General features: G+C 43.8%; 2 protein-coding genes and 1 long non-coding RNA gene across 3 annotated transcripts in view; 2 read left to right on the plus strand and 1 right to left on the minus strand.

Moving 5' to 3' along the window:
- The window catches only part of LOC132538203 (uncharacterized), a 481696-nt gene that overhangs the window by 58284 nt on the left and 395570 nt on the right, over positions 1-27842 (plus strand). The window lies entirely within an intron of this gene.
- The window catches only part of SYS1 (SYS1 golgi trafficking protein), a 43415-nt gene that overhangs the window by 6993 nt on the left and 8580 nt on the right, over positions 1-27842 (plus strand). The gene's annotated exons all lie outside the window — the stretch shown is intronic.
- On the minus strand, positions 6206-8520 carry TP53TG5 (TP53 target 5). The gene is made up of 3 exons (XM_060203458.1): positions 8369-8520; positions 7402-7891; positions 6206-6318 (listed from the first exon to the last, which is right to left on the minus strand). Exons 1-3 carry the CDS (start codon positions 8404-8406, stop codon positions 6310-6312), a joined length of 537 nt encoding a protein of 178 aa, XP_060059441.1. The 5' UTR covers positions 8407-8520; the 3' UTR covers positions 6206-6309.

Genomic DNA, 27842 nt, shown 5'->3' on the forward strand with positions numbered 1-27842 from the left:
CCACTTTTAGTGTGAAAGGCTACACAGGAGAGCTTTGCTATCTCCCCAGGAAACCTTTCTAATCTCTGAGCTCCCAGTGTTTCAGGGTAGGGTGTTGAGCCTGACAGGATGAAGTCTAAAGAGAAAGCATAGCTAGGGAAGTGCCAGGGCAAGGCACCTTGATAATGCAGGGCTCTGACCAGGCTAGAAGGAGACAGCTTGTCAGTGGGATTCTCATCCTGGCTGCAGGGCCCAAGAGATAACACCAACTTCCTTTGAGTTGGGTGGGTGGGTATCACAACAAATGCGTGTGACTTGACATCACAACAAATGCGTGTGACTTGACTTTGAGGAAGGTGTCAGAGCACTGTAGCTGCTGGTTCTTGTGGTCTGTTAGAGGGTTTGTGCCCATTCTACATACCATCTATGGTGACAGACCTCTTAATTTGATTTTCAGATGCTGCCAAAAGTCAGGAGAGCCTAACTTATAATAAACAGAGAAAAAACCCAAGTACCTCAAGGTGTGTTCCAGAGACAACTGGGTAGTATAGTACCATTTTTTTTTTTTTTAATTTTAGTAGTAGATAGCATCTATTGAACCTTTACTAGACGCCCAGACGTAAACTAAATGCTCTATATCACTGCTCACATAATATTCACAACCACCCTCTGGAGTTGGAAATATGTATACCTTACAGATGAAGAAACTAAAGAAATTGCCCATTGTTACATATTAGGAACTGGCAGAGCCAGGATTTGGACTTTGAAAGTCTTATTAACAGTTAAAAATGTCTAAGTTCTTAAATTTTTTTTTGGCTAGAGTACTGTTGAACTCTGCTTTATGGTGGTTGCTAGGGATTGAACCTGTGACTTAAAAACCTCAGGTATGGTGGTCCAGGAGGTGGCGCAGTGATAAAGCTTCGGACTCTCAAGCATGAGGTGTACCGGGTTTGATCCCCGGCAGCACATGTGCCAGAGTGATGTCTGGTTCTTTCTCTCTCCTATCTTTCTCATAAATAAATAAAATCTTAAAAAAAAACCCAAAAACCTCAGGCATAGAAGTCTTCTACATAAACATGCTATCTCCTCAGTTCAAGAATGTATAAGTTCTTAAAACATGACCACACCTCATTCTATATATATTTTTATTGGTGATTTGATGATTGACAAGATTGTGGTGTAAGAGGGGTATACTATTTTTTTTTTTTAGTATTTATTCCCTTTCGTTGCTCTTGTTTTATTATTGTAGTAATTATTATTGATGTTATTGTTGTTGGATAGGACAGAGAGAAATAGAGAGAGGAGGGGAAGACAGAGAAAGGGAGAGAAAGACACCTGCTGACCTGTTTCACCACTTGTGAAGCAACTCCCCTGCAGGTGAGGAGCCGGGGGCTCAAACCGAGATCCTTACACCGAACCTTGCGCTTTGTGCCATGTGCGCTTAACCCGCTATTTTAAATACTGAGGATGTACATAGCAGCTTATAAACATCAATCACTTTCTAAGAAAACCTGATATGCATTACATTAAATATAGCTACTGATTTCAAAATGAATATGGGAAATGTTTTTATTTACAGAGGATTAAAAAAAATTACTGTGAGTTGGGCAGTAGCGCAGTGGGTAAAATGCAGGTGGCACAAAGTTCAAGGACTGCTGGAAGGATCCCAGTTAGATTCCCCAGCTCCCCATCTGTAGGGGAGGGGAGTCAGTTCACAAGAGGTGAAGCAGGTCTACAGGTGTCTTATCTTTCTCTCCCCTCTCTGTCTTCCCCTCCTCTCTCCATTTCTCTCTGTCCTACCCAGCAACAACAACAACAATAATAACTACAATAATAAAACAACAAGGGCAACAACAGGGAATAAATAAGTAAATAAAGTAAAATATTAAAAAAATTACCTCTTCCCCACCACTGAGTTGATGTATTTTGATCAGGGCTTTGATGTCTGAACCCCTCCCTTTATTCCACCTTCTACTTCAACTTGGGTCATTTGGAGAGAGTAGTATAGACTGATGCATAATGCTCAGAATAGTTTATAATCCAAGACAAGGACAGAAAAGGAGAAAGTTATGTGTAGCCTAGAGGGTGCCTCTATCTCCCAGTTCTAGATGGCCTGTTCAGATCTGAGCCATTAGTCCAGGGGCCAGGCTGGTAGACAGCAGAGATCAAGAGGTGGAGTGGAAAGTTGTAGTTCCCTAGGAATCCTACTGTGTACACAGGCTCCCCAGGAAGTAGAAGTTTTTAGACACATCATGATAGCTTTGGCATTCCTGGAGGGCAGTCAGCAATAGGTATTGTAATTCCTTACAGAATGTAACAAGAATCTGCAGGGGCATGGGATTAGGGGTGGGTTTAGGGCACCAAAGGAGACCCTCTGTGGAGACATTTTTTAAAAATATATTTCTCTTTAAAAAATTTATTTACTGGATAGAGACAGCCGGAAGTTGACAGGGTAGGGGGAAATATGGAGATAGACAGACACCTGTGGTCCAGGAGGTGGCGCAGTGGATAAAGCATTGAACTCCTAAGCTTGAGGTCTGTAATTCAATCCCTGGTATACCAGTGTAATGTCCGGTTCTTTTTCTCCTCCTTTCTCATTAATAAATAAAATCTGAGAGAGACAGACAGACAGCTACAGCATTGCTTTACCACTTGCAAAGCTTTCCCTCTGTAGGTGGGGACCAGGGCCTTGAGCCCAGGTCCTTTTACATTGTAACATGCATGCTTGACTAGGTGCACTACCACCTGGCCCCAAATCTATATGTCCTTTTCTCTTTTTCTAATTGAAAAAGGGAAGAGGAACAGAAAAAGACACAACAGCACTGCTCCGTGGTCTGTGGGATTTCCTTTGGAGCTGTACATGGTGCTTCCATGTGGTACCAGGGCTAGAACCTGGGTCGTGGAGAGTCTTAAGCCAATCAATCTTGCTTAAGGTTTTCCATAGCAAGGGCGGTGGGAAACAAAACCAAGATGGGATGAAAGGAACTTGAATTTTTTTCTTAATATTATTTTTAATTCGGTAGGGCAGAAAGGACATGAAAGGAGACAGGGAGAGAGGAGAGACATCTGCAGCCACTTGTAGAGGTGGGGTTCAGGGCTTCAACCTCAAGTTCCTTGTGCAGGATAGCATGTGCACTCAGCTAGGTATGCTACCGCCTGGTCCCTGGAACCGAGATTTTCTTAATCCCTGTCCTGGGTGACCCGGGCAAGCCGGTGAAAATTCACAGATCCAATACTAAGAGGCTTTAGAGAATTTCAGTGGAGGGCTGGGTGGTGGCACAACTGGTTGGAGCACACATGTTACGATGCATAAGGTCCTGGGCTCAAGCCCCAACTCCCCACCTGCAGGGGAAAAGCTTTGTGAGTGGTAAAGCAGTATTACAGATGTCTCTCTGTGTCTTTGTCTCTCTCTGTCTCCCCCTCTCGATTTCTGGCTGTCTTTATCCAATAAATAAAGATAACTAAAAAAAAAAACTGCAGTGGAATGCAGGAATGAGTTCTGTGTTCTGTTATTCACTGTGAGTTCTTGGATCTCTTCGTGTATACCCCACTTCCAGTTGCCTTAGTTGAGTAAAGATAATAGTATTTCCGTTGGTGGTTGTGAGCATTCAAGATGTCATGTGGATGTCACAGTGTACAAGGACTCTGGTGCAAGCCCCTGGTCCCCACCTGCAGAAGGAAAGCTTCATAAGCTGTGAGGTAGCACTGCAGGTGTCTCCCTATCTTTCTCTTCCCTCTTGACTTCTGTCTCTATCCAATAAATAATAAGTATTTTATTTTTGGTATTACTTTATTATTTTTAATCCTCTGCTTGTTCTTCCCCACATGCTTTCTCTGATTCAGTTATTTCTTTCAGTCATTTCTTTTTTCTTTTTTTTTTTTTTTTGCCTCTAGGGTTATCACTATGAACCCATTGCTAGAGGCCATTTCCCCCATTTTGTTGCCTTTGTTGCACTTATAGTTGTTATTGTTGTCATAGTTGTTGTTGTTGGGTAGGACAGAGAGAAATGGAGAGAGGAGGGGAAGACAGAGAAGGGGAGAGAAAGACAGACATCTGCAGACCTGATTCACTACTTGCGAAGCCACCCTCTGCAGGTAGGGAGCTGGGGGCTCAAACCAGGATCCTTACACTGGTCCTTACGCTTTGCACTCGTTTTTTCTTTTTGAACTTTTTTTTTCAATATTTATTTATTTATTTACTTTTTGTTGCCCTTGTTTTTATTGTTGCTGTAGTTATTATTGTTGTTGTTGATGATGTCATCGTTGTTGGATAGAACAGAGAGAAATGGAGAGAGGAGGGAAAGACAGAGGGGGAGAGAAAGACAGACACCTGCAGACCTGCTTCACCACCTGTGAAGCTACTCCCCTGCAGGTGGGGAGCCGGGGCTCGAACTGGGATCATCACGCGTCTTTTTTTCTTTTACCAGAGCACTGCTTAGCTCTGGCTTATGATAGTGCAGGGGATTGAACCTGGGACTTCAGAGCCTCAGGCATGACAGTCTGCACAACCATTATGCTATCTACTCCCACCCCCCTCCTTATTACTATTGTACCAGAGCACTGATCAGTACAGGGGATTGAACCTGGGACATCGCAGCCTCAGGCATGAAAGTCTCTTTGCATACTTATGCTACCCCCACCAGTAAAATATTTTTTAAAAAATTTCATGTGAAAAGCACTTAGCAGTGTCTGACACATAGGAAGAGATCCATATGCCAAAGCAGGTATAGTTACTTGGTCGCCAACCTGCTCCCCCAACACACACCCCATCCCTGCCACTTTAGAGTTTCTTATCTTTCTTCCAAGCCTCAGTGCCCATTTGTTAAGTGGGCAGTAGGCTTGCCCCTGATGTAGGTATGGATGCCAAGTATTGAGCTTTCATATACCATATACTTGCAGTGTGATTTATGTATGTACTTTTTTTTTTTTTTTTTTTTACCAGAGCACTGATCAGCTCTGGCTTATGGTGGTGCAGGGACCTTGGAGCTACAGGCATAAGAGTCTTTTTGTGGGAGTTGAGTGGTAGCGCAGTGGGTTAAGCACACATGGTGCAAAGCACAAGGGCCGGCCTAAGGATCCCAGTTCAAGCCCCCAGCTCCCCACCTGTAGGGGAGTCGCTTCACAGATGGTGAAGCAGGTTTGCAGGTGTCTATCTTTCCTTCCCCCCTCTGTCTTCCCCTCTTCTCTCCATTTTTCTCTATCCTATCCAACAACAACGACATCAATCATAACTACAACAATAAAACAAGGTCAACAAAAGGGAATAAATAATAATAATAAATAAATATTTTAAAAATAGTATCATTAAAAGAGTCTTTTTGTGGGGCCAGGTGGTGGTGCATCTGGTTGAGCGCATGCATTACAGTGCGCAAGGACCTGGGTTCAAGTCCCTGGTCCCCACCTGCAGGGGGAAAGCTTTGCAAGTGGTAAAGTAGTGTTGCAGGTGTCGCTCTGCCTCTCTCCCTCTCTATCACCCACTTCCCTCTAGATTTCTGGCTGTTTCTACCAAACAAAATAAAGATAATAAAAAAAATTTTAAAGTATTTTTGCATAACCATTATGCTATTATAAACCCACCCTAGTTTTTTGGTTTTTCTTTTTGGCCAGAATACTGCTTAGGTCTGATTTATGGTGATTCGAGGGATTGAACCTGAGGAGCCTCAGGCATGAGTGTCTGTTTGTATAACCTTTTTTTTTTTTTTTTTTTTAAGATTTTATATATTTATAAATGAGAAAGATAGGAGAGAAAGAACCATACATCACTGGCACATGTGCTGCCAGGGATTGAACTCAAGTCCTCACACTTGACACTTGAGAGTCCAATGCTTTACCCATTGTGCCACCTCCCAGACTACTGTTTGCATAACCTTTATGCTGTCTCCTCTGTTCATAAGAAAGACAGTTTATTTTTATATTATTATTACTGTTATCAAGGCCTTGTGGTATGTCATTTTTCTCCCCTCCTTGTCAGGGAGTAATGCAAAGACCCAGGCAACACCTGGACAAACCACCCCCTTTATGACTTCACAAGCTGAAGAGGAAGCCAGCTCCCAGAAGGGTGGGGGAAGGGTGCAGCTCACTGACTCCTTGGTTCAGGCTGAACATAGGGAGGTGGAGGTGGGGTGGAAGAAGCCTTATGCACACTCTCCCTCCCAACTCTGCTGCGAGCTTCTTGCCTCCATCCTTTCTAGCCCAGATAGATAGAGATGGAGGTAACACTCTTCAGTGACTTGTGGGAGGTTTTATTTGTAGATTCAAAATTTCCCTCCCATCCCTCCAGTTCAGCTGATCGCCTGCATCTCTGTCCTCATTCCTAGCTCCCATCCTAGGTTACATCATCTGTGAACAGAGACACTGGTGTTAGCTAAGGCCGCCCCCAGGGGGCACTGTTATCCAGGCAGAGGCTCATGCTCTTGACTGTAGTGTCTGCATGTTGCTATTCCCTTATCTGATAAGGAGCTGGTGGTTTTGCTGAAAGGGAAGCTTCACTTCAGCTGAACCCCCACGCCCATTCCTTTCTTGGGACTTTAGTTTTCTCATGAAAGGGCTATTTTCTTCCACTCCCTCTTTCCTCCCATTTTTAGTTTAGAATAAATCTTACTTGAAATTTGATTATATAAGACAATTGGGGAAAATTTTTTTTTTTAATTGAAAAATGAACACTGAGTTTCCTACAATACAAAAACATTGAAAAATGGCCTGAGTGGTCCGGGAGGTGGCGCAGTGGTAAAGCTTTGGACTCTCAAGCATGAGGTCCTGAGTTCAATCCCCGGCAGCACATGTGCCAGAGTGATGTCTGGTTCTCTCTCCTATCTTTCTCATAAATAAATAAAATCTTTAAAAAAAAATGGCCTGGGAGATGGTGCAATAGATAAAGCACTGGACCCTCAAGCATCAAGCATGAGGTTCCAAATTCAATTCCTGGCATCACATGAGCTAGAGTGAGTGATGCTTTGGCTCTTTCTCCCTCTCTAGTAATTTTTTTGTCCAGAACACTGCTTAGCTTTGGGCTTATGGCAGTGCTGAAGATTGAATCTGGGGCTTAGGAATCTCAGGCATGAAAGTCTCTTTGCATAACCACTGTGCTATCTCCATGCATAGATTCTTAAAAAAAAAAAAAAAAAACTGTTGGAGAATTGATTTGGTCTGAGAAGGTGTGGGATGTAGAAGGTGTGGTCCCTTCTGAGCCCTCCAGGCAATGGGATGACAGGCCTTGAACCCACACTTCTGGACTCCCTTCTTCCCCAGAATCCCTATTTGGATCCTGAGAGGTCCCTTCCTGGCCATACTACTCAGCTATGTGGCCTCAATCAATGGCTATCTTTTCTTTGACCATGAAGGTGGGGCCTCCCAGTACCATCAGCACCCAAGATTCTGATTCTGGGACCCAGCTATGGACCTAACTTGGCAATCACATCTCACCCTATATGGATGGCACATAGGCAGCTCCAGTGAGGCAGAACAGAAGCGGGTGCAGCAGCGCTTGACCCAGCGCTGTGTGGAGGATCTGCACATCACCCGGGGACCTGGGAGGTGGACTCGTGTGGGCAGCCCCTCAAACCACATCATCGAGTCAGCTTCTTGCAGCTCCTCCATGTCCCCTGTGGGAATCCTATGTCGGTGGGTCTTCACGAAGATTACTTGGGGCTCCACAGTGGGTGCTTGCCTCCCCTGGGCTCCAGGCCAGGTAGTCGGGCCATGACCCTTCGATGTCCTTGGGACATCAGGCCCCACTTGCTCTTCTCTCTGTGACACTGCGACCAGTGACTGCTTTGCCTTCTCCTCCAACAGCACTTTGGGCCTCAAACTCTCAGGTTTGCACCCCTGGGACCCCTTTAATTTCTTCTTGGAGAACCTAGCTCCCTGAAGCTTTCCTTTATTGTATTTCATATCCTTGCAGACAGTGTTGTGCCTGTCAGGGAAAAGAAATGCAGTGAGTAGAGTAGAGGTAGACTATTATGGTCCCCTATTTTAAATATTGTGTTGTGCTCAGGAAGCTTGTTAAGAGAGTTCAAGAGCGTCTGAATGGAAATTTCTCTGCCATCCAGAGGGCTTAATGGTGGGAGGGATTGTGACAAGTGTTGGTGAAAAGAATGTGAGAGGCTAGGAGGCCATGACTAGTAGTTAGGACACCTAGGGAGAGATGTTGTCTGCAGCTGTCGCTGAGTTAAGGTTCTGCCTCTCTGTATTAAAGTGGTGAAGTGAAGTAGTTCAGTCTTATTTTCAAATTCTGTCTCAAGAAGCCTTAGGGTTCTGGGATGGTATCTCAAATGTCCTCCTTCCCTTAGGGGCAAGGTAGGGCTGGATACTTTTCCCTCCAACAACACAGTTGGGTGTTGGGGCAGATATCTGAAGAAAGATTCTAAAAAAGTTTGAAAAAAATATGAACCTAGTCCTTTTGGCATGATGTTTCTTGACTGGCTGCATTTAGAAGTCCAGCTCGAAGGATCTCAGAAAGGTAGAGTTGACCAGAAGAATTAGATGCTGCAAGGAGCCTTTCCCAAAAGGTATCTGTAATCCCTGCAAAGTGGCAGCACCACCCCATCTGACTGTGTATGGAGAGGGGTGACAATAATGATGATGATGATGGCCATTGTTGTGTACCATGCAACCATTGTTGTGTCAGGGCCAAGACCCTCACAATAGTCCTGCAAAGCAGGTCGCACACTGGAGAGCTGGGAGGCTTTCAGGACAGACAGAGAGGGGTTATCATTTTGCCTCTCACCCTGCAGGACATGGGGCAAGAAATGTACCTTTTTCCACAGTCCTGATTTCTGGTCTGTAAAGTTGAGCTTATTTGACCTACTTAAATAGGATGAGTGTGGAGAACATACATCAACAAATGCTTGTAAAGTAGCAGGCACCTAAGGAAGTACCCCTCTTAATGTTCTGATGTGATTATAGGCCAATAACATTAGCAGAATGGCAAGTCTACAGAGGAATTTCAGCTTGTGTTGAGAGGGGTGAGGAGGGAGCCCTCTTGCTTAGTCTCCTTGATGGTGGATTTTTTTTTTTTTTTTGCCATCAGGGTTATCACTGGGGCTTAGTGCCTGCATGACAAATCCACTGCTCCTGGAGACTATCTTTTTTCCTTTTTTTGTTGTTGTTGGATATGACAGAGAAATTGAGAGAGGAGGCAAAGATAGGGGGAGAGAAAGATAGACACCTGCAGACCTGCGTCACCACTTGTGAAGCGACTTCCCTGCAGGCAGGGAGCCAGGAGCTCAAACCGGGATCCTTGTGCTTCATACTATGTGAACTTAACCTGGTGCACTACCACCTGGCCCCCAGTAATCTCATCTCTGGGTGACTATGACCATAGCTCTGAAATCAGATAGTAATGGCTTCAAATCCTAACTCAGCCACTTACTAGTTCAATTTACTGGACAAATCTCTAGGGCTCTTTCCAGCAGTAAAATGGGGCTAAGGAGAATATTTCTCAGGTTTTGTGAAAATTAAGCATGAACCATGGATGGATGGACCAGGCTCACCCAGAGGAGATCTGGAGGATCCTTGGAACTCTGAGCAGTGAATTCCAACACCTTTTGGCCAGGGAGTACAGTTTTTGGATCTGGGGATTAGAGCTATTGAGTAGTTTCAAGAGCAACAAGTTTTTTAATACCTGTCAGAGTTAAGAAAACAGAAGGAAAAAAATGTGTTAGGGAGTTGGATGGTGGTACAGCGGGTTAAGCACAGGTGGCTCAAAGCACAAGGACTGGTGGATGGATCCCGGTTCAAGACCACGGCTCCCTACCTACAGGGGAGTCACTTCACAGGTGGTGAAGCAGGTCTGCAGGTGTCTATCTTTCTCTCCCCCTCTCTGTCTTCCCCTCCTCTCTCCATTTCTCTCTGTCCTAGCCAACAGTGACATCAGTAACAACCCAACAACGGCATCAGTAACAACAACAATAAGAACTACAACAATAAAACAAGGGCAACAAAAGGGAATAAATAAATAAATATATATTTTTAAATGTATTAGCCTTCCTGGGACAGCCTTCTACTCCCACTCTGACTTTTTTTTTAATGATTTCATTTATTTATTAATGAGAAACATAGGAGAGAGAAAGGACCAGGCATCACCCTGGTACATGTGCTGCCGGGGACTGAACCCAGGACCTCATGCTTGAGAGCCCAGTGCTCCATCCTCTGCGCCACCTCTCAGACCACCCACTCTGACTTTTACTTAGCTCAGCTTCACTAATCACTGATCAATCTTCCAGGGTCCCACAACCCAATAACCAGGAACAGCACCGTGTGGGTGCACTCCTAAGCTGGGAGCAAATTGGGGCATTTCACCGTTTTAAGTCTGTTCTGTTCATATGCTTTGCTGACAGGCTGCTGCTGTATCTTGTGGTATGATTCCTCGTCTTGCATCTGAGTGAGAGAGAAAGCACTAACAGGTGGAATCACCCCCAAATGCTCCATTAGGTTGAAGAACCCTTGATAGGAAGTTTTGTTATCTTGATCTAGGGGCAGACCATTCTAAAAATTCCCTTTACCCTATGCCTCCCCTTTTCCTCTCCCCCACGGACTAGAAGGACCCTCTCCTGGGCAGAGTTGCACTCTTTGTCAAAGCCCCCTCCGAGGCCTAGTCCCAGTCCAACCTTAGAAACTACTCTATTCTTTGGCCTCTTCTTTGTAGAATGAGTCATATCGGGGCTGTGAGGCCTCAAAGACCATGGAGCAAGACTGGTACCAGGTACTGCCTGCACTCTGCCCCGTCAATTCAGTCAGCACTCAGGGTAGGTATCTGGATGTTTATACACGCATCTGTATGCTTGTACACGAGCTCCCAGGGAGGGGAGCTGTGACATCACTGAAATGTGTGACAGCAGCAAGGCTGGGTCTCCAAGGACTTGTGTGGCAGGAGTGAAGGGTGAGGAGGAGGCTCCCATCTTAGAAAAACCTAGTAGATGCCAGGCAGTAGCATATGTTGTCACCACCTAGGGTAAGAGGGTTATCCCATCTTTGTTAACGAGGAAGCCATGCTTCAGAATTTACTCATGGTTCATAATTTACTCAAGGCCACACAGCTGGATAATAGCAGCATTGTAACCCTAAGGTCTGATGTCCCATCAGATCAGGTATGCCCAAACTGGTTTCCTCTACTCACTCATGTCATACATGTAGACTTGTGTACCTGTTATACATGTCAGGTGCTATTCTAAGTGCTGCAATCACCCTGAAGGAGCTTACATTTTAAGGGAGAAATGAAATTTCTCACAGTTGGTCACAAATTTTTCATAATTGGCTCTGAATACCATATGTACTTAGCTGATAGAAATCTAAAATAAATTAAGGTTCTACAATACTCTATTATGAATTTTAATAGCCATTTTATTCTTTTTTAAAATACTTAATTAAATTAATTTTTTTTTTACCAGAGCACTGCTCAGCTCTGGCTTATGGTACAGGGGATTGAACCTGAGATTTTGGAGCCTCTGGCTTGAGAGTCTCTTTGCATAACCATTATGCAGTATGCCCAATATTTTATTTTAGTGAGAGAGGTTCAGAGAGAAAGACACAGAGAGCAACACCCAGAGCATTGCTCAGCTCTGGGTTATGGTGGTAATGGGGACTGAACCTAGGAGCTTGGATCCTCAGGCATGAAAGTCTTTTGCAGAATCATTATGCTGTCTCCCCAGCCCGCCATTTTATTCTTACATATACTCTTCTTAGGCTTTGCTTCTTATATCCATAGTCAACCTAGAGTTATAATGAACAAAGAAGTAGTTCCAAATAAATTTTGGTATTCTCATTCATGTTGAAAAGTAAGAATATAGTGGGGAAAGGAGGTATAGGGGCTAGGTAGTGACAAACCCAGAGTGGCATGTTACAGTGCACTAGGGCTGGGGATCAAGGCTCCGAGGCCCTCACCTGATGGGGGAAGAAGCTTCACAGAACGTGAAGCAGTGGTACAGGTGTCTTTTACTCTCTCTTCCTACCTCCCTTCCCTCTTACTTTCTCTCTGTCTCTATCCAATATAAATACATTAAATTAAAAAAATACTAAAAATAAAGAAAGAGGGGAGCCAAGCAGTGGCTCAGTGGGTTAAGCGCACGTGGTGCAAGCGCAATGAGTGGCGTAAGGATCCTTAAGAATCCCAGTTCAAGGGAATCGCACGGTAGTGTAGCAGGTTAAGTGCACGTGGTGCAAAGCACAAGGACTTGCATAAGTATCTCTGTTGGAGCCCCCAGCTCTCCACCTGCAGGGGAGTCACTTCACAAGCGGTAAAGCAGGTCTACAGGTGTCTGTCTTTCTCTTTTCCTCTCTGTCTTCCCCTCCTTTCTCCATTTCTCTCTGTCCTAATAATGACGACATCAATAATAACTACAACAATAAGAAACAACAAAGGCAACAAAAGGGAAAGTAAATAAATATTTTTTTTGGGAGTCGGGCGGTAGCGCAGCGGGTTAAGCGCAGGTGGCGCTAAGCACAAGGACCAGCGGAAGGATCCCGGTTCGAGCCCCCAGCTCTCCACCTGCAGGGGAGTCACTTCACAGGCGGTGAAGCAGGTCTGCAGGTGTCTGTCTTTCTCTCCCCCTCTCTGTCTTCCCCTCCTCTCTCCGTTTCTCTCTGTCCTATCCAACAATGACATCAATAATAACTACAACAATAAAACAACAAGGGCAACAAAAAATATATATATATTTTTAAAAAAGAATCCCAGTTCGAGCCCCGGCTCCCCACCTTCAGGGGGTTCGCTTCACAGGCGGTGAAGCAGGTCTGCAGGTGTCTTTTTCTCCCCTCTCTGTCTTCCCCTCCTTTCTCCATTTCTCTCTGTCCTATCCAACAACAACGACAGCAATAAAAACAATAACAATAATAACAATGACGATGATAAACAAGGGCAACTAAAGGGGAAAAAATATTTTGAAAAAAAATAATAACAAAGATGTTAATGATTGTACTCATTCATCAGTACCATGACTTATTTGTTGTATTGGATCACCGTTTTCAAGCAGTATAAATAGGTTTTTTCAGTTTTGTCTCTGTGTTGCTACAGTGTGACAGCTAGAGAAAGGATCCATGCTAAAATTTTAATCTGCATTATTAACATCTTTATTTCTTTCTAGAAAGGCACTGCTCTGCTCTGGCTTATGATGGTGTCTGGGATTGAACCTGAGACCTGAGAGTCTCAAGCATGAATTTATTTTTGCATAATCATTATGTTGACAGCTCTTCTCCACTGTTCTATTTAAACATTTTTTTTATGATAGCTTCTTGGCTATCTTGTTAAAATTAAGTATAAAAATGTTATGAGTGAGAGGGACCAGAGCACCACTCTAATAATAGCATTCTATTATGTGATGCCTACACTGAGCCCAGGGCCTCACACAGGCAAGGCATATGCTTGCTGCTGAATTACCTCTCATCTTTCTATTACTTTCTTCTTTTTTAAAAAATATTTTACTTCCTTATTATTTATTGAATAGAAACAAAAATCTATAGGGAAGGGAGAGAGAGACACTAGCACTGCTTCACCACTTGTGAAGCTTTGCCCCTGCAGGTGGAGTTTCAACTACTTTGTTTTTTTATATATATAATGACTTTTACTAACACTTTTTAATTTTTTATATGTTTGTTTATTTATTTATTATTGGATACAGAAAGAAATTGAGAGGGAAGGGGGAGAGAGAGAGGGAGAGAGACAGAGACACCTGCAGCCCTGCTTCACCACATGTGAAGCTTTCCCTCTGCAGGTGGGGACCAGGGGCTTGAACCTGGATCCTTGCACACTGTAATGTGTGCGCTTAACCAGGTGCACCACCACCTGGCCCCCCATTACTTTCTTTTAAAAATATTTTTAATATTTTTATTTTTTTATTAATTTAATAATTATTGGCAAGATTGTGGGATAAGAGGGGTACAACTGCATACAATTCCCACCACCAGAGTTCTGTATCCCAATTCCTTCCATTGGAAGGTTCTCTATTTATCCCTCTGAGATAAAGACCAAAGATCTTTATGGGGTACTGAAGATGGGAGATCTGCCTTCTGTAATTGCTTCTCTGCTGGATATGGGCATTGACAGGTCGATCCATACATCCAGCCTGTTTCTATCTTTCCCTAGTCGGGTAGGGGTCTGGGTATGGGAGGTTCCAGAACATACTGGTGAGGTCATCTACCCAGGGAAGTCAGATTGGTGTCATAATAGCATCTGCAACTTGGTGGCTGAAAAGCATTAAAATATAAAGCAGAACAAATTGTTTAATAATCAGAAATCAATCTAAAGGTAAGAGCATAGCAGATGAGATTTGGGGTCTTCATGTTGGAAGAAGCTAGGAAGTCTATTTTAGGTATATTCCAAGGGGCCCATAATTTTACTAAATTGTGCCAGAGCCCAATAGCTCATATGCAGGTGGGCTAAAGGTATTGTCTGTGGAGATGGTGTCAGAGTTGAGGATAGGATTAGAAAGCTGGATCAGGGCAGAGAGTAGGTCCCAAATATGGGGAAGGTACGTCAATATCGTTAACTGTTGTGGGGACAAAGAGACTGTCATGCCTGAGGTTCCAAGGTCCCAGGTTCAGTTTCCCATTCCACCACAAGCCAGAGCTGAGCAATGCTCAGGTAAGAAAAGAAAAGAAAAGAAAAGAAAAGAAAAGAAAAGAAAAGAAAAGAAAGTGTTTTTCACCAGGGACAACATATAAATCCTCTTGTAGGCCTCAACAGGACCTTACCCTCAATGTGGAACAACAATGGCAGGGACTGCCCCACTCTCTGAAGGGAGGCTGGGTGAACATACTCTGCCACTCGAAGACTGGTCCTGAAATGAGTGCAGCCTAGAACGTCCCTAGCTATGACCATGGAATGTGAGTTCAGATTGACAGGGATGCAGAGGTTACACAGGGTCTGGTGCTGAATATGAATAGACATGGGCCCCAGGTCTGTTACTTTCTTTTTTTTTTTTTTTTTTTGTCTGTTACTTTCTTAAGGCTAGGTCAAGTGTCGGCACATTGCTTTCTTAAAGAACCTGATAGTAAGGGTGAGGGTAGATAGCATAATGGGTATTCAAAGAGACTGTCATGCCCAAGGCTCCAAAGTCCCAGGTTCAAGCCCCTGTACCACAGTATAAACCAGAGCTGAGTAGTGCTCTGGTAAAACAAAAAAAATTCTCATAATCATGGCCAATTTCTTTTTTTTTTTCTTTTCTTTTTTTTATTTAAGAAAGGATTAATTAACAAAACCATAGGGTAGGAGGGGTACAACTCCACACAATTCCCACCGCCCAATCTCCATATCCCACCCCCTCCCCCGATAGCTTTCCCATTCTCTATCCCTCTGGGAGCATGGACCCAGGGTCGTTGTGGGTTGCAGAAGGTAGAAGGTCTGGCTTCTGTAATTGCTTCCCCGCTGAACATGGGCGTTGACTGGTCGGTCCATACTCCCAGTCTGCCTCTCTCTTTCCCTAGTAGGGTGGGTCTCTGGGGAAGCTGAGCTCCAGGACATATTGGTGGGGTCTTCAATCCAGGGAAGTCTGGAATCATGGCCAATTTCAAATGAGTGATGTGATGCCATTGAATACAAAATGGGGTGGAAAAGCACAAGGACATTAACATGCCATTCTATACTATATTCTACTGTATTTTTTGCCTCCAGGGTTATTGCTGGAGTTTGGTGCCTGCACTATGAATCCACTGCTCCTGGAGGCCATTTTCCCCATTTTGTTGCCCCTGTTGTTGTTGTTATTGTTGCCATTGTTGCTGCTGTTGTTGGATAGGACAGAAAGAAATTGAGAGAGGGAAGATGGAAGTGGGGGGTGGGGAGGAGGAGGAGAGAAAGGTAGAAACCTGCAGACCTGTTTCTCTGTGAAGCATCCACCCTGGAGGTGGGGAGTTGGGGTGGGGCTGGATCCCAGATCCTTGCGCCAGTCCTTGCGCTTAGTACTATGTACGCTTAACTGGGTGCACCACTGCCCAGCCCCCTCTACTACACTTTTATAGATGTGAAGAATTTCAAAAACACAGGCTATAATAAAAGGTGGTAGATATTAGAGACTGATGACTTTGAGCATTATTTCACCTTTGTTTTTAGCATTATTAACTTAAGTGTACATAATTACATTTTAATGGTCACTGTGCTTAGCAACTATCCAGTAGAGTTCTTAGAAATTTAATAGATTGGATGGGGGTGGGGGAGGTCATAGCATAATGTTTATGCAAAGAGACTCTCATGCCTGAGGCTCCAAACTCCCAGGTTCAATCCCCCACACCACCATAAACCAGAACTTAGCAGTGCTCTGGTTTAAAAAAAAGAGAGATTTTTGTAAGCTCCTTTGAGTCAGCTCCAGCACACCACTGTCAGGTCAAGTGGGGTAAAGGAAATTGGGCAATGGAAGGACAAAGGTAGATTTGCTGTGTAGGAGAGGAGGAATGAAAAAGATTCACCAACAAGATAAGATTTAGCAGCGAACTGAAGGAGGTGAGGGGTGGTATAGGAAATAAGGGATGGGAACTGTAGTAGAGGCTTGGTCCACAGGAGACTTTAAGGAGGTGGATACTTGGAAACCCTGGTGCCTGGCCGACCATATCAGAATAACATAGTGGGGGGCAAAAAAAAAAAATCTTTCTCAGGCACCACCATATTTGGCTGGCCTATCTGATGTTCAACCAAGTGTAGGAAACATGCTACATGTCTGTACTCCCTTTAGGGCAGAGAGGTGTACATGCATTGGTAGTGCTTACCTCTGCCTTTCAGGAGCTACAGCCTAGTTTTTGAACAGTTCTTTCCTTTCTTTCTTTCTTTCTTTTTTTTTTTTTTTTTTTTGCCTCCTGGGTTATCACTGGGGCTTGTTGCTTAGAGGCCATTTTCCCCTTTATGTTATTTTATTTTATTTTTTATTTTACTTATTGGATAGGACAGAGAGAAATTGAGAGAGGAAGAAAGACAGAGGGGGGAGAGAGAGGTAGACAGATACCTACAAACCTGCTTCACCTCTTGTGAAGCGACCCACCTACAAGTGGGGAGCCAGAGGCTCAAACCAGGATCTTTGTTTGGGTCCTTGCGCTTTGTACTATGTGCGCTTAACCCAGTGCGCTACTGCCCAGCTCCCCCAAACAGCTTTTTGCATGTGAATGTTCTCTATTTTTAGTGGTAGTAGTGTTGTGTGTAGTAAAAGGTTAGATTACTGCTGTGGGAAAAAGAAGCAACCAAGAAAGTGACTTGGGAAGGAAGACATAAAGGATGCGCCCTCTCCTCTCTCTCTTCTTCCTATCTACCCCAATACTCCTTAACCCTCTGCTGCTCAGGCAGCCCCCTCTGAGCCAGCACAATTTCAGCTACTCTCAAGTGGACCTTTAGCTGCTCTGAGGTACTGGTGCCTAGTGAACTACATCAAAATCATCTACATGGGCACCAAGGAGTAAGGACCCATTGTGTGAGAAGCAGTCTTATAGGCTGCTTTGCAATAAGACAAAGAGTTGTGGAGGTGGGAAGGAATGACTTTTGTATAACAATGTGGATGTCCTTAACACTAGTGAACCAAACACTTGATAGTGGCTAAGGTAGTAAATTTTATTTCATGTGTAGTTTATGACAGTGGACAAAGAGAAAAGGAGTGACATTTTCTCATTTAACAGCCTGGGGCCTAGTCCACAGGATTTACCTACAGTGAAAAAGTGGGTAAGTCTCACAATGACTACAAATGATTTTTCCCAGGAAAATAGAAAGATCAAACAAGATAAGAGCATAGAAAACTGCCTTGGGGGCCAGGAGAGACAGCATAATGGTTATGCAAAAAGACTCTCATGCCTGAGGCTTCCAGGTCCCAGGTTCAATTCCTGCCCCACCATAAGCCAGAGCTGAGCAGTGCTCTTGCCTGTGTGTCTCTCTCTGTCTCACTGAAATAAAATATTGAAAAAATAAAAAAGAAAAAGAACTGCTTTGGGACCTGACGAACTGCTTTGGGACCCGACCCACTCCTGGGGTCCTAAATCTGGTGATGGAGTACTCTTTACTGTTGTCACACAAAAGTCTGTCCTAGGGTTGGGCGGTAGCGCAGCGGGTTAAGGGCACATGGTACGAAGCACAAGGACTGCCACAAGGGTCCCGGTTTGAGCCCCTGGCCCCCACCTGCAGGGAGGTGGGATCACAAGTGGTGAAGCAGATCTGCAGGTGTCTATCTTTCTCTCTCCTTCTCTATCTTCCCCTCCTCTCTCTGTCCTAGCCAACAACAATGACAGCAATAACAACAATAATAACAACAATGATAAACAACAAGGGCAACAGAAGGGGAAAAAAGTAAAGAAAGTATTAGAATAAAATATTTAAAATAATAAAAAAAGTCCTTCCACCTCCAGAGTTCTTTGTCTTCTTGCAAAAACTCCAACTAAGAATCCTCTAAACAAAGTTCCCTATTTCTTTTTTTTAAATAATTATTTCCTTTTTGTTGCTCTTGTTGCTTTTATTGTTGTTGATGTTGTCATTGTTGGATAGGACAGAGAGAAATGGAGAGAGGAGGGGAAGACAGAGAGGAGGAGAGAAAGATAGACAACTGCAGACCTGCTTCACCACCTGTGAATCGACTCCCCTGCAGATGGGGCGCCGGGGGGCTTGAACTGGGATCCTTACGCCGGTCCTTAAAGTTCCCTATTTCTTACTTCTTCACCCTTGCACAGATGTCTTTCCTGGTCTCTTTCTGTCACTGTCTGTATTTGAAAAATTGGCTAGGAGTGGTAAAGCCCCAGTGACAGCTCAGCTCTGGCTTATGGTGGTGTGGGATTGAACCTGGGATCTGAGAGCCTTAGGCATGAGAGTTTGTTTGTGTAACTATTATGTTATCTCCACCACTAATACTTTTTTAAGTCATTGCCGTGGAATTGGGAGATAGTGTACCTAGCAGAGTGCATACTTTAATATGAGTAAAGCCTTCAGTTTTAGCCCTGACATCACAAAGGAGCACTGTGGACAGCACTGGGAGAGCTCCATGAATGGCCAAGCAGTGCTATGATCTCTCTAAATAAATGAATAATTGGGGGAAAAAAATGGGCCTGAGAAATCACTTGGTAGTATCACACTTATGTATGAACCTTGGCTTCACTCCTCTGTACTACATAAAAAAAAAAAAGTAGGGACTGAGAAATAGTTCACCTGGTAGAACACCCGATTTTTCATGCATGAGGCCCTGGGTGTGAGCCCCAGCATCACATGGGAACATAATGAATGGCACAAAAGGAGCTCTGTGGATGGTGGAGCAGTGGTGTGGTGTTTCTTTTCTCTATCTACCTACCTTCCTACTTCTTTTTTCTTTTCTCTCCCCCACTTCCATCTTGTAATGAAAATATTGGTCACTTATAAGATTATGAGATAATAGGGGTATGGTTAATAGGCTCATCACTAGTGCTATTTCATAAGCACAAAGCCCTGTATTCATTCCTAGGTGCCACAAAATAGATGAAGATGTAAACACACGCACACAAACATCTTTTTTTTTTTTTTTAATATTTATTTATTCCCTTTTTGTTGCCCTTGTTGTTTTATTGTTGTAGTTATTATTGTTGTTGTCGTTGTTGGATAGGACAGAGAGAAATGGAGAGAGGGAGGAGGGGAAGACAGAGAGGAGGAGAGAAAGATAGACACTTGCAGACCTGCTTCACCACCTGTGAAGCGACTCCCCTGCAGGTGGGGAGCCGGGGTTCGAACCGGGATCCTTATGTCGGTCCTTGTGCTTTGCGCCGCCTGCGCTTAACCCACTGCGCTACAGCCCGACTCCCACAAACATCTTTTTAAAAAAATATTTATTACCTTTTGTTGCCCTTGTTGTTTTATTGTTGTATTTATTATTGATGTTGTTATTAGATAGGGCAGAGAGAAATGGAGAGAGGAGGGGAAGACAGAGAGGAGGAAAGAAAGACAGACACCTGCAGACCTGCTTCACCACCTGTGAAGCGACTCCCCTGCAGGTGGGGAGCTGGGAGCTCCAACCGCGATCCTTCTGCCGGTCCTTATGCTTTGCGCCACAAACATCTTGTAACAATATCACTATGATCTTGATTTTGCTAAAATCCTACTATGGGGGACTATTTCATTTCTACCCTAGACCTTTTAGAACTTGTAATGAGACCCTGGATTTCATTCCATCCTTATTTTAGAAGGTCTCTATTAAAGCTAGGCTAGTCTTAACTAGGGAGTGAAAGTAGGGAGTGAAAGTCCAGACTCCCCACTTGACAGCCAATACTGTCTTATAGGGGAGGGAAAGGGTTTCCTTATTAGTGAGCCATAAGGCCAGGGCAGACATATAGGCTCCATATCTGGCCTGCTTTGCATTGTAGGTAAGGAAGTGGTGCTTCATGTTGGATAGGCATGGCAGCCTGGGCTCCAGTGAGACCATAGGAATTGTGGAAAGACCATAGGAAAATTGTGGGCTAGTTCAGGCTCTCCACTTCACCTCCTCCATCACCACCTAGAGGCACCTGTTATCATTACAAGACAAAGATGGGAATCTTCTCATTTTTGGCTCCTTTATTAGTCCAAGTTGGGAGGGCAGTTTTTTCTCTAGTATTTTGCTAGACTAGGGACATTCACTGTCAATGATTTTTTTTTTTGTCTTCTTTGCCAATAAAGAACATACGTTTGACTCCAAAGTCCCAGATTCAATCCCCCACACCACCATCAGCCAGAGCTGAGCAGGGCTCTGGTAAAACAAACAGACAAAACCATGCTTTTCATGGCACTGATTTTTATCTGTGCCTGTCTGGGATTTCCCAATTATTTCAGGCTTCTCTGTTTCTCTAGCAAAATAGAAACCAAAGGACTCATTGCTGTAGCGTTTGAGAATTGGAGTTCCCAATTCTTCTGACTTCTTATGTTTGTTTTATACATAATGTTCATTGTTTTAAGCTTAGTAGAAAGGATAGATAAAAATTCATCTGGGAGTCGGGCGGTAGCGCAGCGGGTTAAGCGCAAGTGGTGCGAAGCACAAGTGGTGTGAAGCACAAGGACCAGCGTAAGCATCCCAGTTCAAGCCCCTGGCTCCCCACTTGCAGGGGAGTCGCTTCACAGGCAGTGAAGCAGGTCTACAGGTGTCTAACTTTCTCTCCCCCTCTCTGTCTTCCCCTCCTCTCTCCATTTCTATCTGTCCTATCCAACAACGACGACATCAATAACAACAACAATCATAACTACAACAATAAAAAACAGCAAGGGCAACAAAAGGTAAAATAAATACTAAAAAATTAAAAAAAAAAGAATTCATCTTAAGATGAGGGCATTTGTTACCATGCAAAAGGACCAGGGTTCAAGCCCTTGGTCCCCACTTTAGGGTATGTATGTATGTGGGGGGCGTAGTGTGGCTCATAAATGGTGATGCAGGGTGTGAGTGACTCTCTTTCTCTCTGCCTTTCAATCTTTCCCTCCCCTCTCAATTTCTCTCTACCCTATCAAATCAGATAGAAGGAAAAATAAAACAAAACAAACAAAAAACATCTGCCAGGAGCCGTGGATCTTAGTAACCCCAGGGAAGCACTGCCCCGGTTGATTTTGTTCAGACAGAAAGAGACAGAGAGAAATGAAGACTTCACATTGCCAAAGCTTATGCCAGTGCAGTGGAGGCTGAGCATGAACCTGGGTCTGTGCATGAAACAGGTGTACTTCTGGGTGAGCTGTCTTGCTGACCCCATTTTATTCTTCCTTTATTCCAGTAAATCCACGTTGGAGATGTTTATGAAACAAAATCCTTTTAATAATTTATGGGTCATTCTGATTTTTTTTTTCAGGGTCACTCTATTAGACAAAAGCCTTGTTCATAATTTCTTAGTGATAAGCCCTTCTGTAATTAGGTCTCTACTGAAGTGGCTGAGAACCCTTGTAAACATTCTAATGTCTTTATTGTTTGGTTCTGAGGAGCTGTGAGGCACACCTGTAATTTCTTTAGAGGTCTTTTTTCTTTTCTTCTGACAAATGGTATCTGAGATATTCCCTTAAATCTTTGAGAGGTAAACAAAAGATTCTGTATTCACAATCCTAGTTTCATTTTTTGGCTTTGTTTTCCTGGCAATGCCCTGGATTTAAGATTTGCTAGGAAGCTTTCTCTCATTATTATTTTTATTTATTTATTGGATAGAGATAGCAGAGAGGGAAGGGGAGATAAGGAGATCGACAGAGAGACACCTGTAGCCCTGCTTCACCACATGCAAAGCTTTCTTCCTGAAGGTGGGGACCTTCCCCCCATTCTCACTCTTCTCTCTCCTCTCCTCTCTCCCTCCCTCTTCTCTCTCTCTCTCCTCCATTTCCTCCTCCTCCTCCTTCCTCCCTCTCCCCTTCTCCTCTTCCCTACCTCTCCCTTCTTCTCTTTCTTCCATCCAGGGTTATCACTAGGGCTAGGAGCAGACACTACAAATCTGCTGCTCCTGGTGGCCATCCCTCTCCCCCCATTTTATTGGATAGGACAGAGAGAAATTGAGAGGTTAGGGGGAGATAGAGAAGAAGCACTTTATCTCTCTCTTTAATTTCTTTATTGGGGAATTAATGCTTTACATTCAACAGTAAATACAATAGTCTGTACATGCATAATACTTCCCAGTTTTCCATATAACAATACAACTCCCACTAGGTCCCCTGTCGTCCTTTTTGGACCTGAATTCCCCCCCACACACACACACACCCCAGAGTCTTTTACTTTGGTGCAATACACCAAACTTTCTCTCTTTTAAAAAAATATTTATTTTAGGGAGTCGGGCTGTAGCGCAGCGGGCTAAGCGCAGGTGGCGCAAAGCACAAGGACCGGCATAAGGATCCCGGTTCGAACCCCGGCTCCCCACCTGCAGGGGAGTCCCTTCACAGGCGGTGAAGCAGGTCTGCAGGTGTCTATCTTTCTCTCCTCCTCTCTGTCTTCCCCTCCCTCCCTCCATTTTCTCTCTGTCCTATCCAACAACGACAAAAACAATAATAACTACAACAATAAAACAACAAGGGCAACAAAAGGGAATAAATTAAAAAAAAGACAAAAAATATTTATTTTAGATAGAGACAGAGAGAAATTAAGAGGAAAGGGGGAGATAAAGAGGGAGAGAGACAGAGAGATATTTACAGCATAGCTTCACCACACATGAAGCTTTCTCCATGCAGGGGGGGCCTGGGGACTTGAACCAGCATTCTTGCTCATTATAACATGTACATCACCACCTGGTGTCTTCTTGTTTGTTCTCCTCCCCTCCCCCTCTATTGATTTATTTAATGATTTATTTAATGAGATTGTACCAGAGCATCAATCTGGTACCATCATTTTGTCATTTGGAGAGACTGAGAGTATTCTACCATGAACTTCTGATCTGTTCATATCTTTTTTTTTTAATTTTTAAAATTTATTTTAAATTATTTTTTTTGCCAGAGCACTGTTCAGCTCTGGTTTATGGTGGTGCAGGGGATTGAACCTGGGACTTTGGATCCTCAGGCATGAGAGTCTCTTTGCGTAACCATTATGCGATCCCTTCATATTTAACAGCTCTTCCTTTTTGTTCAGTGTTTCTCAGCCTCAGCACTACTGACATTGTGTTGGTGAGAGAAGTTTGTTCTGTGCATTGTAGGATATTTAGCAGCATACCTAGCCTCTACTAGCTAGATAGTAGTAGCAGCTTCTTCAGTTTTGGCAACCAAAAATGTCTTCAAGATATTGCCAAAAGTCCCTGGAGTGGCAACATCATTCTCACTTGACAACTACTGCTTATCTCTCTTTTTCATTTCGCTATGAAACCAGCAAACAGAAACCATATGGTGCCTCTGACACTTTACTTGAAAATATCCTCCACTAGATCACCCAGTTTATTAAGCACATTTTCTGCTTTGCACTTTACTGCCAGCAACAGAGTTGTTAAACTTCGTGCCACAAAATAACAAGAAATCTTCCCCTTCCCTTTCCACTAGTATTTACCTCCATTTCCTGGATGCCCTAACTACAAGTTTGAATAAGCTCTATTACCAGATTATTCAAGGCTCTTGATTCTTTCACTGCATTCTTTTATGAAGTCTACTGCCCAGTTTCCATATCATTGCCATATTTTAGATTGCAGCACCCTGCCCCATTACCACCATGTCTATATGTTATCTGTTGCTGAAGTAAGCAAGAAGTATTTATTCTTTCAGATGTTTGTCTCAAGAACCCAGGAGTCCTCTGAGTTTGCCTGCCTTTTCCTCTTTCTTTCTCTTCTACTTTTCTTTTTATTTGCAAAGAAGAGAGAAATGAGAGGGAAGGGGGAGTTAAAGAGGGAGAAAAAGAGAGAGACCTACAGCCCCACCTCACCAACTGTGAAACTACACTGTATAGGTGGGTAAAAAGGCTTGAACCCTAGTCTTTGTCGTAACGTGTGCCCAACTCAGTTTTGCTTTTTTTTTCTTTTCTTCCTCCCTTCCTTCCTTTCTTTTTTAAAATTTTTTTTATTTTTAATATTTATTTATTTATTCCTTTTTGTTGCCCTTGTTGTTTTTATTGTTGTAGTTATTATTGTTGTTGTTATTGATGTCATCATTGTTGGATAGGACAGAGAGAAATGGAGAGAGGAGGGGAAGATGGAGAGAGGGAGAGAAAGATATAGACACCTGCAGATCTGCTTCACTGCCTGTGAAGTGACCCCCCCGCAGGTGGGGAGCTGGGAGCTCGAACTGAGATCCTTAAGCTGGTCCTTGAGCTTTGCGCCACCTGCACTTTACCCATCTTTCTTTCTCTCTCTCTCTCTCTCTTTCTCTGAGATTAAAAAAAATTATTTAGGGAGTCAGGTGGTAGACCAGCAGGTTAAGCACACATGGTGCAAAGGATCCTGGTTTGAGCCCCCAGCTTCCTCACCTGCAGGGGAGTCACTTGACAAGTGGTGAAGCAGGTCTACAGGTGTCTCTCTTTCTCTCCTCCTCTCTGTCTCCCCCTCCTCTCTCCATTTCTCTCTGTCCTATCCAACAACGATGACAATAGTAACTACAACAATAAAAACAACAAGGGCAACAGAAAGGAGAATAAATAAATAAATATTAAAATTTTATTTAAAATTTAATTTTTTAAAAAATTTATTTATTGGATAGAGACAGCCAGAAATCCAGAGGGAAGAGGGAGCTAGAAAGGGAGAGAGGAAGAGAGACACCTGCAGTACTGCTTCACCATTTGCAAAGCTTCTTCCCTGCAGGTGGGGACTGGGGGCTCGAACCTGGGTCCTTGCACATCCTATCATGTGTGCTCAACCAGGGGCGCCACCACCTGGCCCCTAAAAATTTTATTAGTGATTTAATGATTAATAAGATTGTAAGATAACAGGACTACAATTCCACACAGTTCCCAACATCAGAGTTTCGTGTCCCCTCCCCTCTACTGAAAGCTTCCCTATTCTTTATCCCTCCCTGGGAGTAGGGACCAAAATTCTTTATGGGTTACAGAAGATGGAAGGTCTGGCTTCTGTAATTGCTTCTCCACTGGACATGGGTGTTGTTGGCAGGTTGATTCATACTCCCAGCCTGTTTCTATCTTTCCCTAGTGGAGTAGGGCTCTGGGGAGGTGGGGTTCCAGGCCACATTGGTGAGGTTGTCTGCCCAGGGAAGTCAGGTTGGCGTTAGGGTAGTATCTGCAACTTGGTGGCTGAAAGGCCAGTTTTCTTAAGGTAGTCACACTCTCGTCAGGGCTACATACATTCAGAGGTCAAGTAGAACTGGTGAATCTTTGTTCATGATCCTTCATGTTGTTGCTGACCTTCTTCTTCACTACTTATTGGCTCAAGTTCCTCAGGCTGTGAACCTTTCTGTAGAACTGTTGACAACATGCTAGCCTGCTTCCTCCAGAGTGGGCTGGTAAGGGTGCACAGTTTGGCCCTCCTGCTAGCTGACTATCCTTTAGGAAGTTCACAGGGAGCTGGCTACCTATAATAGTGAAGCTCGCCTGCTAGCATTCAGATCTGAGCTGATGAGGGCTGGGGCAGTTTGGCTTAATGAATATTTCTTGGCCCCTAGTTATTTCAGGAACTTTTTAGGGGTGGGGGGAACACTCATCCTGGAATTTATCCTTGGAATCTGTTACTACAGAGATGGAATTCCTATATGGTGTTCACCAGTAATGTATATTAGACCACAGCTCTGTTCTGCCATCCACCCATGGCGATATGGACTCCCCTATGTCCTGTTTCTGCCTCGTAACCAGGGCTCAAATCTGGGCTTTGTGCTATTCTTGATCTGGTCCCATTCACACACTTTTGACCTATATATTAGTGATTTAATACTGATTTACAAAACCATAGGTAACAGGGCTATAATTCCAAACCATTCCCACCATTAGAGTTCTGTGTCTCCATCCCCTCCATTGAAATATTGAAATTGCATTAATTCTCCCAAGGTCACAGATATGGGTTAACTATTATTTCTTCTTCTTCTTCTTCTTCTTCTTCTTCTTCTTCTTCTTCTTCTTCTTCTTCTTCTTCCTCCTCCTCCTCCTCCTCCTCCTCCTTCCTCCTCCTCCTCCTCTTCCTCTTCCTCTTCTTCCTCTTCTTCTTTCTTCTTCTTTCTTCCTCTTTTTCCTTTTTTGCCTCCAGGGTTATCGCTGGGGCTCGGTGCCAGTGTCATGAATCCACTGCTCCTGGAGGCTATTTTTTCCCTTTTGTTGCCCTTCTTGTTTATCATTGTTATTATTATTGTTGTTACTGCTGTCGTTGTTGGAAAGGACAGAGAGAAATTGAGAGAGTACAGGAAGACAGAGAGGGGGAAAGATAGACACCTGCTTCACCACTTGTGAAATTGACCACCCTGCAGGTGGGGAGCCGGTGGCTTGAACCGGGATCCTTATGCTAATCCTTGTGCTTCGCACCATGTGGCTTAACCTGCTACGCTACTGCCCCTGCCACCGCCCCACCCCTGGGTTAACTATTATATCTATATTATAACTATCTATCTATATATAATTTTTTTTGTCTGCCTTCTCTTTTTTTTTTTTGCCTCAAGGGTTATTGCTGGGGCTTGGTGCCTGCACTACGAATCCACTGCTCCTGGAGGCTTTTTTCCCCGTTGTTGCCCTAGTTGTTATATGGTTGTTGTAATTATTATTGTTGTTGTTATTGATGTCGTTGTTGTTGGGTAGGACAGAGAGAAATTGAGAGAGATGGGGAAGACAGAAATGGGGAGAGAAAGATAGACACCTGCAGACCTGCTTTACTGCTTGTGAAGTGACTCCCCTGCAGGTGGGGAGCCGGGGGATCAAACCGGGACCTTTGCACTGGTCCTTGCACTTGGCACCACATGCGCTTAACCCACTGTGCTACCATCTGACCACCCTTCTCTTCCTTTCTGAGTAACACACCTACTACTACTTCCAAGTGCCCTTACTTTTTTCTTCTTTTCTCTCAGGGTCCTGATGAAATTGGAGTTCAAAGCCCTCTGGTCATCTTGCCCTAACATTTATCTCCCACTGGGAATATGGACCACATTTCTTTATGGGGAACAGGACGCGGGAGTTCTGGTTTCTGTAATTGCTTCTCTGCTGGAAATGGGCGGTGACAGGTTAATTCATACCCCTAGCCTGTTTCTGTCTTTCTCTAGTGGGGTAGGGCTTGGAGAGGTGAGGTTCCAGGACACATTGGTTAGGTCTTCTGCCCAGGAAAGTCAGGATAGAATCATAGTAGTATCTGCAACTTGGTGGCTGAAAGGCAGTAAGATATAAAGCAGAACAAAATGTAATATACAGGAACCAAAAAGTAGGAATAGAACAGATGAGAATAGAGATTTTAGGGTAGAGAGAAGCTAGGAAGCCTATTTGAGGTATGTTCCTAGGGGCCCATGAATTTAGTAAGTTTTGCTTATGCTTGATAACTAACACACAAGTGGACTAAAATATTGTCTGAGAAGATAGTGTCAGAGTTGAGATTAAAATTAGAAAGCTGGATCAGGGCAGAGAGTAGCTCCC

This window comes from Erinaceus europaeus, chromosome 1, assembly GCF_950295315.1.
Source record: "Erinaceus europaeus chromosome 1, mEriEur2.1, whole genome shotgun sequence".
NCBI lineage: Eukaryota > Metazoa > Chordata > Mammalia > Eulipotyphla > Erinaceidae > Erinaceus > Erinaceus europaeus.